The sequence below is a fragment of the Mesoplodon mirus genome (assembly GCF_964341445.2).
Source record: "Mesoplodon mirus genome assembly, chromosome: 4".
Taxonomy (NCBI): domain Eukaryota; kingdom Metazoa; phylum Chordata; class Mammalia; order Artiodactyla; family Ziphiidae; genus Mesoplodon; species Mesoplodon mirus.
The window spans coordinates 176,471,651-176,490,587 of record NC_138979.1 but is presented as its reverse complement, the minus strand read 5'-3'; the positions used below and the strand labels follow the sequence as shown (position 1 = coordinate 176,490,587).

The 18,937-nt window shown below is 35.6% G+C and overlaps 1 protein-coding gene and 1 pseudogene across 5 annotated transcripts in view; one reads left to right on the top strand and one right to left on the bottom strand.

The window, feature by feature from the left end:
• The window catches only part of TC2N (tandem C2 domains, nuclear), a 46,500-nt gene that overhangs the window by 16,823 nt on the left and 10,740 nt on the right, over positions 1 to 18,937 (top strand). For all 4 annotated transcript variants that reach the window (XM_082618694.1, XM_082618693.1, XM_082618691.1 and 1 more), the window contains 7 exons: positions 676 to 909; positions 7,609 to 7,776; positions 9,210 to 9,304; positions 10,522 to 10,597; positions 11,710 to 11,810; positions 12,523 to 12,639; positions 16,695 to 16,886. In XM_082618694.1, the coding sequence (XP_082474820.1) occupies positions 676 to 909; positions 7,609 to 7,776; positions 9,210 to 9,304; positions 10,522 to 10,597; positions 11,710 to 11,810; positions 12,523 to 12,639; positions 16,695 to 16,886 (983 nt within the window). The remainder of the gene's footprint in view (positions 1 to 675; positions 910 to 7,608; positions 7,777 to 9,209; positions 9,305 to 10,521; positions 10,598 to 11,709; positions 11,811 to 12,522; positions 12,640 to 16,694; positions 16,887 to 18,937) is intronic.
• Positions 1,248 to 6,727, bottom strand: LOC309802281 (ribosomal biogenesis factor-like; annotated as a pseudogene). Its single transcript has 2 exons — positions 2,541 to 6,727; positions 1,248 to 2,259 (listed from the first exon to the last, which is right to left on the bottom strand). The product of its transcript is annotated as a ribosomal biogenesis factor-like (transcript).

Here is an 18,937-nt window from a genome sequence, read left to right as displayed (position 1 = left end):
CGAGACCTTTAGCTTCTTTTCAAAGTAACTTTTGGTATTTAAGACTGAAATTAACTGCTAGTATTGACAACAAGAATTGTTTTGTTGACAGTATTTTTATTTAAATGACTAGATTATTACTTATTTGAAAGCATTGTGGAATTAACTACAATATAAACTTGTTTTCCATCTATGAGCTCTTTTGTGGAAATGAGACTCTTTAAAAACTGCTTTTGGGCTTCCCTGGTGGCGCAGTGGTTGAGAGTCCGCCTGCCGATGCAGGGGATACGGGTTCGTGTCCCGGTCTGGGAAGATCCCACATGCCGCAGAGCGGCTGGGCCCGTGAGCCATGGCCGCTGGGCCTGTGTGTCCGGAGACTGTGCTCCGCAACGGGAGAGGCCACAACAGTGAGAGGCCCACATACCACAAAAAAAAAAAAAAAAAAAAAAAAACTGCTTTTACCATTATGATAAGTTAATATACTTTGGCAATAGTATATTAACTTCTCAGATATTGGCTAGATAAAATTAATGTAGATTCCAGAGTGCTTGATAGGACCCAAGAGTAGTTTAGGTATCAGCAGTTTCTTTTAAAATGATTAAATAAGTACCAAAGCTTGTTAGGTTTAGATTATTATATATAAATCTACATACATATTTGTGATTTTTTTTCTCTTTTCTCTTCTTTTCTACGCAGTATCTGTGGAAAGAGACTTCAAAGAAGCAGTATCAAATAGTCAAAATACTGCTATCTGTATACCTCCATTGACTTCCGTTTCTGTAAAGCCTCAGGTTGGCTGTACTGAGGATTATTTACTTTCCAAATTACCATCTGATGGCAAAGAAGTACCATTTGTGGTGCCCAGGATTAAGTTATCTTATATTCAGCCCAGGATGCAAGGAACGCCTTCACATTTGGAAGAACTTGAAGGTAAACAGTAAAATGGCAGGATTTAAAAATCAACATGCAGCATTTAAATGCTGTTATTGCTGTTATTTTGCTCTTTTACGTATGTAAAGATATAAAATATCTTTTATGTACAAATTTTACATTTCATTTTTTATATGTTCTCTTTCTGTAGAGGAACTTACTGTACAGTGTTTTTGAAGTCCATTATGAAATCTGATCACAGTCAATACATTTGTGTGTAGATTTGGCCTTTTTAAAGGAATAATATAATTGTAATATGTCAGTTATTCTTCACACATCTAGAAAGAAAAAAATAGAGGAATTATTCTGTTTTAGATCAGTAAATACAGGAAATAGTCTTATTATTTTCTAAAATTTATTGTAAAGAGAAATAAGGAAGCAATGAATTATTCTTTCTTCCTTCCCTTCTTTCTTTATTATTATACTTCTCAGTCTAAATACACTTCCCAGCCTAAACAGCCACTTGAATGAAGTATTCATTGGCTGAATTTTGGCTGATGTTGTAGAGGCCAATGGACTAAGGCAGATAAAAGGGAACAACATGTAACTCTTGTATTTTAGAAATAGTTCATTTTAGTTCACTGAAACACTGTCATTCACAATGGTTTATTCCCCGAAAAATTTCAAACATACAGAATAGTTGAAAGAACTTAATGGTGAATGCCTGTATATCCACCACATAGATTCTGTCATTGACACTTTACTATTATACTTTATCACATACCTATCTATCCATTTCTCTAACCATTTTTAATCCTTTTGGGGTAAGGGGAGAATGCATTTCACAGTAAATTGCAGACATCAGTACACTTCCCTCTAAATACTTAAGCATATATATCATTTACTAAATTTCAATTGTTTACAGTTTTCTTCTTTTGACATAAACTTTAAACACAATGAACTGCCCAAAGTTTAAGCTGTATTTGTTGAGCTTTGACAAAGGGATATACCAATGTAATCCAAAGTCCTATCAAGATCTACAGTATTTCTCTAAATATTTTTCCTGCCCCATCCTTTCTCTCTTCTCCTTCTGGGATACCAATTACACATATGTTGGACCTTTTGATATTGTCTTATGTGTCTGTGAGGCTTCTTTTTTTTTCCACCTTTTTTGCTCCTCTCTATTCTTCTTATTTTTATTTTTTTGTATAAGACATTTAATTTATTGGTCTTTTTGGGAAATTTGATGCATCATCAGTGTATTACAACTGAGCCATTAATCTTGTAGGTTCATCAACATTAACTGGTTCATTTTCATGGTACTGCTGAGGAGTCAGCTGTTTCTGCAAAGGTTCAAGGGAAAGGCCTTTTGAGAAGCTGCAAGTTCTTTTGTATATCTACAGAAGCTTTATTCACTCTGTTAACTTTTTCTTTTCTTTTTTTTAAAAAGATTTATTTATTCATTTTATACTTTAAAATTTTTGCTACGTTGGGTCTTCATTGCCACGCGTGGGCTTTCTCTAGTTGTGGCGAGCGGGGGCTACTCTTCACTGGTGTGCGGGCCTCTCACTGTGGTGGCTTCTCTTGTTGCGGAGCATGGGCTCTAGGTGCACGGGTTTTATTAGTTGTGGCATGCGGGCTCAGTAGTTGTGGCTTGCGGGCTCTAGAGCACAGGCTCAGTAGTTGTGGCTCACAGGCTTAGTTGCTTCGTGGCATGTGGCATCTTCCCAGACCAGGGCTCGAACCCATGTCCCCTGCATTGGCAGGTGGATTCTTGACCACGGCGCCACCAGGGAAGTCCTGTTAACTTTTTCATCACTCACAATGTTTATCTTCTTAAGATTAGTGGTAACTGGTTTTGCTTTAGTTTCAACCTTTTAAGCTTTTTTGGCTGGCTATGTGGAATACGTTCCTGGACTTCTGCCCTCTTAGTTTGTTCTTGGCCATTGTCTCTGATACCCTCATGCAGCTGCTCAAGTTCCAGGTGATGCCATCGGCATGCCTCTCCTTTCTGTTCTTAAGGCTGGATAATAATGACCTATTTTCAAATTCACTGTCTCTTTCCTCCATTATTTCCATTCAACTATTAAGTCCATCCAGTGAGTTTTTAATTTTAGATGTATTTTTAGTTGTAATATTTACATTTGGTTCTTTGTTTATAGTTTCTATTTCTTTTCTGTGATTTCTTCCCCCCCCCCATTATTGTGAACCTATTTTCTTTTAGGTCTTTGAGTTTTAACATCTTTGTCTACTATTCTAACATCTGGGTCATCTAGGTTTGGATTCTCTGGATTGTCTTTTTTTGAGAATGAGTCACATTTTCCTGTTTCTTTGTGTGGAGTAATTTTGGATTGTGTTCTGGATGTTGGATGTTATGTTGTGGAGACTCTGGAACCTGTTACATTACTCCGATGGGTTTTTTTTTTTTCCTTCCTTCACTCCCTCCCTCCCTTCCCTACCTCCTTCCTTCCCTTCCTCCCTCCCTCCCTAACTTCAGCAGGCAATTAACTTGGTTGTACTGTGCTGCAGATTCTGTGTCTTTGGTGGCAGCTGCTATCTGAGCTTAGTTTTTTTATCCTTAGTTGGAGTCTGTCCCACACATGTGTGGTTCAGGGATCAGCCAGATATTTGAGCAGACTTTTAGTCATAGAATTTGAGGTTTTCTCCTTTCCAAGATTCCCACCTTACTTTCTAGCAGCTGTGGTTGTTCTGAACTCTGCGCTCTGTTCTTCAGGCCAGAAAGACTGGGTTTTCTACTGGAATTCTATCCACCCTGCACAGTGCCAATTTTGGCCTGCCCACAGGCTAAAAGTCATTAAAAACAGGTGGCCATTCCCCTTTGTCCCAAAGTCAAGTGCTGTTCAGAATCCTCACTACTTTTGTTCACTCTCTAGTACCTTCAGGGTATTTTGTTTGTTTTGGTTTGGTTTTGGTTTAGAGTTTATTGTAGTTATCTACAGGAGAGTTGGGTCTGGTAGGAGTGATAATTTTTTCTTTAAGAAGCAAGGAAGGATGAACCCTGAGCCTGGTCTACCACCCTGTTTTGCACATATCAGCAGTGTCTCTCCAAAACAGTTTTTTAAAGTTCTGGCTCACAGGATGCCCTGATCGATTGATCTTTCTCTTTCTCTCGCACTTGTTAACAACATTGGGGTTAAACCATATAAATGGTCTTGTAATCTGTTTTATTCATATCATATATTGTGAAGCTTTTTAATGGCTCCATAGTACTAAATCATATGGATGTACTATAATTTAGTTAATAAATTCTCTATTTTTAGACATGTAGGGTATTTTATGTATTATTTTCATTATCAGAAGATAAGTAAGAAATACCTACTTGGCAATATGTTATAGTTTTTCTTTTGTCTTTTTTTTTTCATTGTATCACTAGAAAACAGATTATGTTTTGAGTTGAATGAGTGAGAAATGGGTTTACACTTAAATTATAGGCTCAATAAAGATCTGGTAAAGCCATCCTGATTTTTAGCATATTGGAGAGAAAATTATTTAATTAGAGTCAGGAAAGTATTCTTGGTGCCTAATTATGGAAGTCAAACATGTGTATCTTGCATGTTTACATGAATGTGTGAGTGATGGGCTGATATGGAGATTTTGAGAAGGTAGGGCAGACCACTATCAATAATGACTAAAATTATGTTTCAGATATTTTAAATTTGTTAAGTTGCATTGCTTACTTGCTGATGGATCTGATTATAGCTGCAGCTTACTGCTTTGATAACAGATTGTACTATTAACATTTTACTCTGTTTGCTTCATCACATATCTATCTACCTATCCATTAAGAGAATGCATTTTGAATAAATACTGAAATTTTTAATTGGGCTTTTGAGAGGTATAAGCAATTGTGCTACTTTACCTTTAGTTTTATAGCACTATGATTCTGTAAATTGAGAGAAATGCCTCTTGAACTTTAAAAATGATATCTTTTCAAGGGGAAAATTGGAATTCTTTACTGACTGACTTATAAAGGAAAAATGGAATAAGAATATTCATTTTTAGGGCTAGCCTATAAAGGTAGAGAGTCATCTTTGGTGCTACTGCTCTTGACAGTGCTACTCTTATTACCATAAACAGACTTTTATAGCAGTGTTTATGTGCTGAAAAATTTAAGAGTTAGCTTATAAGGTGTACAGGCTCCTTATAAGGCTCTCTGGCATCATACCTCCCTCTTGGCATTCCTCTGCCTTTGTACAGGGCTTGGATTGTACACATAGTTATTTGAACCAGAGTGTGAGGATAAGATCTCACTTCATAACCACATATTTTCTTTTTCTTTTCTGAACTCAGTGTGAAGCCACCTGTTTTATTGTTTAGCTTTTTCAGAAAATATTAGTTTATACTGTGGTTTCTATTTTAAATGGGATAAAAAGAATTAAAAGATGGTGATGATTTAAACATTTAAAAAACTTTATGTCTGTTATTTCTAATGTGAGTCTTAACTTTGAAAAGAATTTGATGTATTGTTTTACCCTTTAAAAATTGTGAGATATAATACACATAGAAAAAAGGAACAAAACAGAAATTTACAGCCTAGTGATTTACTACAAAGCAAAATGTGTGTATGGTCACCACCTAAATAAAGAGAGTGTTACTAGTAAAACAAAAGCTTCCATCTTCCCCCTTTTCAGTCACTCTAGAGTAATCAGAATCCCAGTTGTAATAATCATCACTTTCTTGCTATTTTTACTTTTTACCAAGCACATATCCCTAAATGCTGTGGTTTAGTTTTTTTCTGTTTTCTGACCTTTATATAAATGAGATTATATATTCAATATATATTCTTTTGTTATGGGTTCTTTTTTTTTCTTTTTTTTCTTCTCTCGATACACGGGCCTCTCACTGTTGTGGCCTCTCCCGTTGCGGAGCACAGGCTCCGAATGCGCAGGCTCAGCGGCCATGGCTCACGGGCCCAGCCGCTTTGTGGCAAGATCTTCCCGGACCGGGGCACGAACCCGTGTCCCCTGCATCGGCAGGCGGACTCTCAACCACTGCACCACCAGGGAAGCCCTGTTATGGGTTCTTTATATAAATGAAATTACATGTTCAGTATGTATTCTTTTGTTATGAGTTCTTTCATTCAACATTATGAATGAGTGGTGTCTCATTGGAGTTTTAGCTTGCATATTTCCCTCATGATTAATGAGATTGGACACCAGGTCATGTTTATTGGCTATTTGGATAGCCTCTCTTCTGAAGTACCTGCTCAGTCGTAGCCAGTTTATATTTGGGCTTGCCTGTCTTTTTCTTACTGATTTGTGGGAGTTCCTCATATATTATGGATATGAGCCCTTTGTCAGTTATATACGTTACACATATCTTTTCCCACTCTGTGGGTTACCTTTTCACTCTCTTTAGATAGTCTTTTGACCAATGGGAATTTTCAATTGTAATGTAGTTAGGCTTATTAAAATTGTTTTTATGGTTAGTACTATGTTCCATTTAAGAAGTGCTTCCTTGGTCTAAGGCCGTGAGAACTTTCTTATAAATTTAATTAAATATAGAAGTTTTATTGGTTTGCCTTTAACATTTAATTTAGATCTACAATCCACATGTAATTTGTATTTTGTGAATATGTTTTGTTGGGATGAAGGGTTCTTTTTTTCTATATCAGTATCCAATTGTCTTATCACCTTTTATTACTTTTTTTTTTTTTTGGCCGCACTGTGTGGCTTGTGGGAACTTCCTCCACAAGGGATTGAACCCGTGCCATGGCAGTGAAAGCCAATAATCCTAACCACTAGGCCCCCAGGGAACTCATCACTTTTTAATGAAAAGACCATTCTTTCCCACTGTTATGCAGTGCCACATTGATTATAAATCAAGTGTCCATAAAATGGGTTTCTCTTTCTGAGCCTTCTACTCTGTTCCTTTGATCTTATTATTGTTCAAATATTCTATTCTTAATACTGAGTAGAGCAAATCTTTCAGTCTTGTTTTTCTTCTTAAAGATTATTTTTTGGTGTTTCTTGGTTCTTTATGTTTACATATATATATATATATATATATATATTTTTTTTTTTTTTTTTTTTTTTTGTGGTACGTGGGCCTCTCACTGTTGTGGCCTCTCCCGTTGCGGAGCACAGGCTCCGGACGCGCAGGCTCAGTGGCCATGGCTCACGGGCCCAGCCGCTCTGCGGCATGTGGGACCTTCCCGGACCGGGGCACGAACCCGTGTCCCCTGCTTCGGCAGGTGGACTCTCAACCACTGCGCCACCAGGGAAGCCCCCACATAAATATTTTTTATTCTTCTTTTTGTTATTTGATTTCTAACTTTATTGCATTGTGGTTATAGAACATACTCTGATTTCAGTCCTTTCAAATTTATTGAGACTTGCTCTGTGTATCTCAGCATGTGGTCAGTTTTTATAAATGTTCTGTCTTTGTGAAAAGAGTGCATCTCCAAAAAAAATGATTATCTTTTTACTTAAAAGATGTTCTTTCTGCAGTAGAAAAATAAAGGAAACTCCGGTCACAAAATGTAGAATTGTCTGTAGGGCAAAGAGGAATGCCAGACCTTTATCAGACTGTCTTGAGAGCAAGGTTCATGACTGATTCCTGGGAGAATACTCCACACAGTTAGACCTGAATAAACATCTGCTCATTTTTTTAGATATCAAATGCATATGATTTAGTATTACTTGAGACATTTTTTTCCCTTTGCCTTGGGTACACCAGTTGTTGGCTAATAACTCCAAGAAAAGGGTGTTGTAAAACTTTAGAAACACTTGCTTTCAGGATCTGCCAGAGCATCTTTTGGAGCTAGAAAGGTAGAACTTTCCAGTTCATCTCAGCATGGACACAGCTATGATGTATATAACCCATTCTATATGTATCAGCACGTGTCACCTGATTTGAGTCGGCGCTTTCCTCCTCATTCAGAAACAACGAAACGATATGGATCAGGTATGAAAAAAATTTTCCTCTTTGTCTTTTCTCTTTAACAAATGTAGAAATCAAATTAAATTAAATTTTGGAAGAAATGATTCATCTTATGAAAAACAATTTAAAAATAAAGAGAAAAGCAGGCTTCAAAAGTGATGTGATAAACATCGTAACTTCTCTGTGGTTTATATCTAATGTAAAAATGAAAGATTAATGAGTTATATATATTGGTAGTTCCAAGTTCCATTTTGTTTGTCCTTTTTTGAAAGAAATTTTATTTTTAGATTTTGCACATATTTTATATAACATCTATCCATTCATATTCTACAACAAGTATTTACTAGCTCTATTTATTTTCTGCTCTATTCAGTGACAATGATGAATTTAGAAACTAATGATGATTAGAAATGTAAACAAAGAAAATAGAAAATGCCTAAATGATTACCAATCTTCGTTAGTTTAATATTTGACACTGTATCAATTATAGACTATCTGTACATATTTGATTCACAAAATTTTCACTGATATTCAGGAAAAATATATAGCTATCTCAACCACTGAATTCAGGGTGAGGTACTAGAAATAAAGTAGAAATACTTATTTAAATATGTATTTCAGGACTGTGCTAGACTATACAATTATTATACAGAATTCCATTCTTCAATGATCTTATAGTTTAGGAAGGAAACTACATATACAGACTAGAAATATAAACAGTACATGGAATTCAATATCGTAATAAGTGCTCATTAAATAGTTAAATTGCATTTAGTACAGAGGACTTAACATCCTCTTAGATTATTCTTCTGAGATGAAGAATTGGATAATGTAAGCAAAAAGAATGAACTTTTCCTGCTTGATATTTGATATGGATGTGAAAATGTGTTGTTTGATTTGTGTTGGTTTCTGTTTCAAACAAAAGTAAGATAATTGAAAAGCAATTTTTAAACTTGATTAGAGGCTTTGTCTCTTATTTCCTATAGAGATTTAGTTCATGGTAATTAAGTAGAATTTAGTGTTTCTCCTTTTTTTTTAATGTGTGTGTGATTTTCTTTTAATTTATTCATTTATTGTTTATTTTTGGCTGTGTTGGGTCTTCGTTGCTGTGCACGGGCTTTCTCTGGTTTCGGCGAGTGGGGACTCCTCTTCATTGCGGTGCTCAGGCTTCTCATTATGGTGTCTTCTTTTTGTTGTGGAGCATGGGCTCTAGGCACGTGGGCTTCAGTAGTTGTGGCATACAGGCTCAGTAGTTGTGGCTTGTGGGCTCTAGAGTGCAGGCTCAGTAGTTATGGCGCATGGGCTTAGTTGCTCCGCGGCATGTGGGATCCTCCTGGACCAGGGCTCGAACCCGTGTCCCCTGCGTTGACAGGCGGATTCTTAACCACTGCGCCTCCAGGGAAGTCCCTCTTCTTCTTTACTATAAAAATAAATAATTTTCTCATGTCCCTTTGTAGTTTGTGACTTAAGGACCAGTAGACTTCCATTCAATGCCCCTGGACTAAGCAAGTCTATGTTTGATCTTACAAGTTCATCTCAGCAGTTCATTCAGGTAAATTATTTATTTGAATTTAATTATATGCAGTAATTTATTTTCAAGCTAAAAATTCAGAAATGTGTGAATTACATTAGGAACAACATGTTATGTATCTTTTGTAGATGTATCTGTCCTAATAGCTAAAGAATAAACGCTTGGCATTTCCCATGTGTGTTATTTCAGGAAGGTCTCAGTTGAATACTAAAAGGCAATAGTTTTTCTCTTGTTCTTTTATGAATCTTACTTTTCTCATGGTATGTAATGAGGCAGTCTTGAGGCAGTTGGAATTTAAAATGTTATACTTAAAAGTGCTTATTTATTTGACTTTCCTTATTGAACATAACTACATAGTTAGTAAAAATTATTATTCCTATTGAGATGTAGAACTTTAATTATTCATTAATATTAACACAGTGTTCTCCTTTTTTTGAAATAGAATTGAGTTTTTTGATGTTTAAAATTTTTTTTTTAGATAAAGTAAACTGTGATTATTACTTAAAAAGTAGAAACCAGAATTAAGCAAGGTAAAAAGACAAATCACCTATGTTCCTATAACTGAGAATAAAAGTGCTATGAAAATATTGTTATATGTACCTGTGGACATTTTTCCATGTGAATGTATATGCATACATTTAAATGGAAATGTATTCTTAATAATCCTCAGCTGAGTTAATTTTTTGCAGAATTAATTCTTTATAGCACCAGTTTTTTTTACTGTGCATCAGAATTGTTTGAAGAGCTTGTTAAAATACAGATTGCCAGGCCTCACCCCCAGAGCTTTTGATTCAGTAGCTCTGCATCAGGGCCTGAGTTTGTATTTCTAGCAAGTTCCCAGGTGATGCTGATACTGCCGGCCCAGGGGACTATGCTTTGATAACTGCTGTTTTATAGGTTTTTAGGTAACAGGGCACTTCCAAATATATTCTGATTTTCATTAGTATTTGCAAGTATGACATATAAACAGTAATCTCTTCCTCCTTATTACAAAACCAAACCAAAAACAGCAAAGGCTTTCCCATATATTACCTAGTAAGATATTTACTATTTTCCTGGTAACACACACACAGAAAACCTTTTCCCCCTTTACTATCTAAAAGTGAAAAATTCTGACCAGTAACACTGTCAGAATGATTAGCACTCAGTTTGATACTAGGGTGGGTATTGGGGCATCAGTTTCAGAATCCTTAAAGTCTGATATGCAACATCTGACTAAAAAAGAATTTTATTTGTAGAGACATGATTCATTGTCCAGTATGCCCAGTAGTTCTTCTTCAAGGAAAAATTCTCAGGGGAGTAACAGAAGCCTGGGTAAGGAATAAAGTATTCTACTTTTATATTCTTTTTTTTTTTTTTTTTTTTTTTTGCTGTACGCGGGCCTCTCACTGTTGTGGCTTCTCCTGTTGCGGAGCACAGGCTCCGGATGCACAGGCTCAGCGGCCATGGCTCCCGGGCCCAGCCGCTCTGCGGCATGTGGGATCTTCCCGGACCGGGGCACGAACCCGTGTCCCCTGCATCAGCAGGCGGACTCTCAACCACTGCACCACCAGGGAAGCCCAGTTACTTTTTTTTTTTTTAAGATTTTTTTAATTTTTATTTATTTATTTATTTATTTATTTTATTTATGGCTGTATTGACTCTTCGTTTCTGTGCGAGGGCTTTCTCTAGTTGCAGCAAGTGGGGTCCACTCCTCATCGCGGTGCGCAGGCCTCTGACTATCGCGGCCTTTCTTGTTGCAGAGCACAGGCTCCAGACGCGCAGGCTCAGTAATTGTGGCTCACGGGGCTAGTTGCTCCACGGCATGTGGGATCTTCCCAGACCAGGGCTCGAACCCGTGTCCCCTGCATTGGCAGGCGAATTCTCAACCACTGCGCCACCAGGGAAGCCCCCCAGTTACTTTTATATTCTTAAGGGAATTATTTCTACCCAATAGTATTTTGAATGTAGTTATGATAAGGTTAAAAAAAAGTCTAGATGATTATATGTATGTTGTCAGTGTTATCTGCATATGAATATGCAGATCATCAGATCAGATGGTCTATTTTTTAGTGTTCAGGCATAAAGGCATCTTTAAAATTAAATATCTTTCATTTGTTTTAAAGTATGTTAGTGAGGGAATTTCCAGAAGCATACTATATTAAGGCCATATCAGTGTTATTTGGGAAAGTTTTTCTTAGTTTTAACTTAAATTCTTCAGGTTATAATTGGGTTAAGTTTTTAAGCCAGGTACTTTTTATAGTATATCTTCCCCCAGCACTTCAATAAAAGCATTGAAGTATGATTTTTGTCTTAATAAATTGACAACTTTAAAAAGTAATTATAGCAGTTTTTAGTTGTGCTCTTAAAATTGGGTTGTATCAAAGCTCAGTTGGATTGGAAGGGTTGCGTAGTAATTCAACCATCTTTGTTCTTTTACAATGCAGATACAATTACTCTATCAGGAGATGAAAGAGATTTGGGGAGATTAAATGTGAAAATGTTTTATTATTCTTCAGTAGAGCAGATCTGGATCACAGTTTTACAGGTAAGTTAATACAGTTAATACAAACTTTTCTTACATAATTGAATATTTAGACTATAAATTATATGCATCTACTGTTGCTGTCTTCTAGGGAATGGGTCAGTACCTTCTTTGGAATTTAAGGTTCTATAGTATTTTACAGAAAATAGTATTTAATAAAGAATCTAAAGAAAGATATAGGTATGATGGAAATTTGTTTGCTTTTAACCTCAAGAAGGAAATTGATATGATGTCTAAAACACTGTCAGATTATTTTAATGTCGATGAAACAGAAGATCTCAGTAGACTAAAGTTTACTTTTATAGTTTTTTTATAAATTTATTATTTTTGGCTGTGTTGGGTCTTCGTTGCTACGCACAAGCTTTCTCTAGTTGCAGCGAGCAGGGGCCACTCTTCATTGTGGTGTGTGGGCTTCTCGTTGTGGTGGCTTCTCTTGTTCCGGAGCACGGGCCCTAGGCATGCTGACTTCAGTAGTTGCAGCACGCGGGCTCAGTAGTTGTGGCTCACGGGCTTAGTTGCTCCGCGGCATGTGGGATCTTCCTGACCAGGGCTTGAACCCATGTCCCCTGTATTGGCAGGCGTATTCTCAACCACTGTGCCACCAGGGAAGCCCTATAGTTTTTATTTAAGTCATTAACTCAAGAAATGTATCAAATATTTGTATTGTCAGGGTCCTTTGTAAAACTCAAACTGTATTTTTATTTTATCTTTCTAGTGCAGAGATTTAAGTTGGCCCTCTAGTTATGGAGATAATCCTACTATTTCTATAAAAGGAATACTAACATTGCCCAAACCAGTACATTTCAAATCTTCAGTCAAGGAAGGCTCTAATGTAAGTGTTTGTGTTTGACTATCTTTTTATGTTTTTCTCCTATTTGTCACTTTAACCTGTGTAAAGAATTGGAATAAGAAAGTGTTTTATTTTTGGGAAACTACAAATTATGTACCCCTTGCTTTTTTTTTTTTTTTTTTATTCCTTGAGCATCATTGCTTTTATTGTGTTCCGCCCCCACCCAAAGACAAAGTTTCAGAAACTCTACAGTATTCCCCCTCTGTGAGTGTCTAAAGACACACACACAGCACACATATATTCACAGAAGGCGGAGAAGCATCGATGTACCCCTTGCTTTTTTAAAGACCGTTTTGAGCCTCAGAAATACTTGATATTTCATTGCCCAATATTAAGATGCATTTATTTTTTATTTATTTTTTAACATCTTTATTGGAGTATAATTGCTTTACAATGGTGTGTTAGTTTCTGCTTTATAACAAAGTGAATCAGTTATACATATGTTCCCATATCTCTTCCCTCTTGCGTCTCCCTGCCTCCCACCCTCCCTATCCCACCCCTCTAGGTGGTCACAAAGCACCGAGCTGATCTCCCTATGCTATGCGGCTGCTTCCCACTAGCTATCTATTTTACATTTGGTAGTGTATATATGTCCATGCCACTCTCTCACTTTGTCACAGCTTACCCTTCCTCCTCCCCCTATCCTCAAGTCCATTCTCTAGTAGGTCTGTGTGTTTATTCCCGTCTTGCCCCTAGGTTCTTCATGACCATTTTTTTTTCTCAGATTCCATATATATGTGTTAGCATACAGTATTTGTTTTTCTCTTTCTGACTTACTTCACTCTGTATGACAGACTTTAGGTCCATCCACCTCACTACAAATAACTCAATTTCATTTCTTTTTATGACTGAGTAATATTCCATTGTATATAAAAAGAAAACCTTAATCACTAAAATATATAGAAGATGAGTAATATCTAATGAAACTATTTAATTTTCTTGTATTTACTTTTCCTGTATAAATAAATGTGTCTATATGTTCATCCTCTCTCCCCCCACTCCACTTTTGCTTTGAGAAATAATTGCATGATTGTGATTAATTTCCTTTAAATACTTTCAGTGATCGTAACTGGAAGACTTTTATGATCCTGAATTTGTTTTATAGATTCTAGATTTCACTTCTAATATATCTTCATTTTTGTCTTCTGATATGGGTTGAATGGTTAGTGTTTTTCCATACAAATGAAACTTCTACAAGAGCATATCATTTAAAAATAAGGTAATTCAAATGACTAATAAACATGAAAAAAATTTACTCTCACTAGTATTCATAGATATACAAATTTAAATTACATATTGCTTTCTCTTTTCTTTATTCTTTTGCTTATTAAAATTAGGAAAATTTTACAAGCACTCTAGACCATAACACTTTGTGGAAATTATTTTGACAGTATACATTAAAACCTTAAAATAAGATTATACTAAGTGAAGTAAGTCAGAAGGAGAAAGACAAATATCATATGGTATCACTTATATGTGGAATCTCAAATATGATACAAACGAAATTATTTACAAAACAGAAATGGACTCACAGAAAACAAACTTATGCTTACCAAAGGGGAAAGGGGTTGTGGGAGGGATAAATTAGGAGTTTGGGATTAGCAGATACAAACACTATATATAAAATAGATAAACAACAAGTTCGTACTGTTGTATAGCACAGGGAACTATATTCAATATCCTGTAATAAACCATAATGGAAAAGAATATGAAAAAGAATATATATATGTATAACTGAATCACTTTGCTATACATCAGAAACTAATACAACATTGTGAATCAACTATACTTCAATAAATGATTTTTTTAAAAAAAGAAAAAACCTTAAAATATTTATACTTTTTGGGCTTCCCTGGTGGCGCAGTAGGTGAGAGTCCGCCTGCCAATGCAGGGGACACGGGTTCGTGCCCCAGTCGAGGAAGATCCCACATGCCGCGGAGCGGCTAGGCCCGTGAGCCATGGCCGCTGAGCCTGCGCATCCGGAGCCTGTGCTCCACAATAGGAGAGGCCCATGTACCGCCAAAAAAAAATTTATACTTTTTAACATAGTGTTTCTACTTGGAATCTACTTCATGGCAATAATCTAAGATGCAAACAAAATATATATAAAGTATTCTTGGCAGTTTTGTTCATAGAGGAAAAGTTGGAAACTATCTAAATGTTTCCCATAGGGGAATGGTTGAGAAAACTCTTGGTATACCATGTATTTGTGTATTTGTTTCCTATGGGTGCTGTTAACAAAGTAACACAAACTGGGTAGCTTAGAAAAACAAATATTTCTCTCTCACTGTTTCAGAGGAAGTCTGAAATCAAGGTGTCAGCAGTGTTGGTTCCTTCTCTGAAGGAGAATCTGTTCCATCTCTTCCATGCCTCTGTCCTAGCTTCTGGTGATGACCAGCAATCCCTGTCATTCCTTGGCTTCACTCTAATCATTGGCTTTCATCTTCACATGGCCACGTGTCTTTCATCTCCATGTGTCTCTGTGTCTTCACATGGCTATCTTCTTGTAAGGACGCCAGTTATATTGGATTAGGGGTCTGCCTACTCCAGTATAACCTTATCTTAACTTCACAAATTGCATCTTCAATGACCCTATTTCCAAATAAGGCCATATTCTGAGCTACTGGGGGTTAGGACTTCAATACATCTTTTTTGGGGGGAGACACAATTCAAACCATAACACCATGTGATAGAATACTGGGCAGCCATGAAAAATAATGTTTAGGAAGAGTTTTTAAGGACATGGAAAAATGTTCTTAATAAGTGAAAAAGCAGTAATCAAAATTTATGTGTAAATATTAGGATCTCACTTTACAAAAATATGCATTGTAGAAAGTCTAGATGGAAATAAATCTTAACTCTGGTCTTAATCCTGATACTCACAGATGAATACTTACTGAATTAAACACTTTCACTTTTTGATTTTCAAATAAAACTAAGCTAACTTAGGAAAAGTTAGGGGAAAATGTTCTCATATTAAAATTTGCTTGGAGTCTTTTAAAATTTATTATTTATCAAGTTGTTTAGGAGTCCCCTGTTATGGCAAAGTGTAAAGTAAACCAGCACACTTACTTCATTTGTAAGCTCACTGCATCTGAGTTTAAAAATTAAGCATTTTATGCATACTGTGTTATTGATGTGATCTATGGCTTGAGATTGAAAGAAAAAGAAAGCTCAGGTGGTTGGGAGGCTCTCAGAAACACAATTCTGACTACACAGACATAAGTGATTACTGTAAAAGTGAACATTTGGGCACAGTATCTAAAATATTGATGTTAGGAAGTTTATAAGCAAAAAACAGTCTAGTGTCAAAAAGATGTTAGGTCACAGTAAGCCAAGGTTTTAAAAATATTAAAAGTAATAAAAAGAACATTTGAAAATAGTCTGGGCATGGAAAACACTGACTTGCTGCCTAGAGTGGAAGATTATGAGAGAAGGTAGAACTTGGAACTCACATTTCCCTTTGTCTTCTCTTATCAAGGAGATCGATTTTCAGATAGGAAAGAGTGGAACAAACATCACTAAAAGATAAAATGAACCCCAAATTAGATGGGAAGAACATTAGACAAAGAATAGCTCCTTAAAAGAAATAATTCAAGTCTCTTGTTAATGTGAACAAGTTAGATTTTGCGTACTGTGAGAGCTTGCATGAGATTCTTGAAGTACTCTCATTAACTGTTGAAGAAGTGTGGTGAATAGCAGGAATGATACTCCAGAACCAAAGATGGAGAGCAACCTAATTTTTGAAAAGGGAAAAAGCTGTATTCTGGTGAACTTGGTGTTGATATTGACTAAATTCCTGACTAAGTAATTAAAAGGATTTGTGAAATTAAGAAGGGCAGTATCCAGAATAAATTTTGGAAAAGCAAGTCATGGCCATTCTCATTTTCATTAAAAAATATTTTTTGTCATTGTAAAAAAATTAAATTTGCCTTTCCTAGATTATAAATGTTATTTTTGTTTATTTTGTATGGTTTATGACCCTTTTTTCAGTCATTCTATTAACGTATTTTATATTTTCTTGATTTTTATTTTAGACTATTGAATTTATGGAAACGTTTGTATTTGCTATTAAACTCCACAGTCTACAAACTGTAAGACTTGTATTTAAGATTCAAACCCAAACTCCTAGGAAGAAAACTATTGGAGAATGCTCACTATCACTCAGAACTCTTAGCACACAGGAAATGGATTACTCTTTGGATATATCACCACCTTCAAAAATTTCTGTAAGTGATATAATATGTAAAGTATTTCACACTTTTAGAATTATTTAGTGGATGAATTTTTGTTTGTTCGAGTATAATTTGAAAACTAGAATATATTAAAGGATCAGGAAGGCTCTCAAGAAGCAATAGTAACATAAATGTAATGTAAAAAAGTTGTAATTATGTCATTATTTAATAATTTTTTTAAAAGTTGGTAAAATGTTAACAGAGCCCGTTTTCTTTCTCCATTGGAAAATAGCCTTAGGGTTACTTTCTCCTAGTACATGTTTAATTAATGTTTCATATTTCAATGTAATAACCCTAAGTATGAATAATTTTTTAATTTTTTAGTTTTTTTTTTTTTTTTTTTTAGTAGCTGATAACTTAGGAAAAGCAAGACAGAATCAATAAACTCCAAACTCAATAAGAGATTGCCTTGAAATAGATTAGGAAAGTTTTAATCATGAGTAAGCACCATGTCCATAAATTGGGTAGAATGGAGGATCTTACAGCTGGTGTTTTTTTTTTGTTGTTTTTTTTGCTGTACGCGGGCCTCTCACTGTGTGTGGCCTCTCCCGTTGCGGAGCACAGGCTCCGGATGCGCAGGCTCATCAGCCATGGCTCACGGGTGCAGCTGCTCCGCGGCATGTGGGATCTTCCCGGAATGGGGCACGAACCCGTGTCCCCTGTATCGGCAGGGGGACTCTCAACCACTGCGCCACCAGGGAAGCCCCAGCTGGTGTTTTTTTGTAAAAAGCTTCATTATCTATAGTGCTAATTGATTTTTGAGACCCAGTAGTTGCTTCTTTCAACTAGCCAGCTGAACACTGTTTAAGTTGTTTAGAAATTCCTAATGATTTAATTATGTAGTTTCTGTGTCAGGATAATATATATAGAAATCAGTCATAACGCTTTATAAGGTTGAACTTATATGTGATTTTAAATTTACATAGGATTTATATTTTACCTACTTTCAAAGATATTTAAGGTGTTTGAAGTGGTTCTTAACCTGGCTACGCATTGGAATCACCTGGGGAGCTTTAAAAAAAAATAGCCCACACTTAAACCATTAAATCAGAATTTGGGGAGGAGTGAGCCAGAGGCATCTGTAATTTTCAGAAGCTACTCAGGTGATTCTAATGTGTAGCCTGGCTTGAGAACCACTGAAGTGAGGGGAAATTAGGGATTAAAAAAATAAAGAACAAAAGATTAATCAAGAAGAATTGAAAAATCGTGTTATTTCTTGTCTCTTATTTTCTGTCTCCATACCAAATGTGTTTTCTTTATAGCATTTATTATAACTTAGAATTATTTAAGTTACTTGTTTTAAAAAAAAAAGCAAGGCTTGAGCCTCCATCTTTTTTCTTCATATTTTATTGTGCCCGTAGTAAGGGCCTGTCATATTCTTGGCATTGAATATTTGTATGTAGGTTGATATGAAAGAATAAATGATGAATGAAAGCATGCTAAATTAGATTGTTATTTTCTGTTATAGTGAATTTGTTTTCTGTGACAGTTTATCACTTACATCTTTGTTTATCATTTACATCTACTACTAGCTTATAGACAGTAATCTGCAACCATATTTTACAAAAGGCACATATTACTATATAAATGGATAATTCATAGATTAAATCTTTTTTTAATATTATTATAACACAGCATTTTATTATGATTGCATATCTGACTCCTCCAATAGCCTTGAGATTTTCTAGGGCAGTAATCTGCCTCATGGGTTTTTTGTTTTTTTTAATAGATTAAATCTTAAAAAATTAGTAGAGTATAGTAGAAGATAACTCAGCAAATGTATTTTCTGGGGAATTGAGACATTATAATCTTAATCTGCCTTGGAGAATCTGAATGAATGATTATGGCACAGTTTCTACAAAATTATATTTTGCATATCAGATGTTTTATAAACATTTGTCTATCTGTTGTATGCCACGTGCTAGGGATACAAAGATTGATGGCTTGAAAGAAGGGCTTCCAGGCTATATTGGACCAGTGAATTTATATTACTGAATGTTTCTTATTATTGGCTAAAAGCAAGAATAATATGCTTTGTTTCCTGT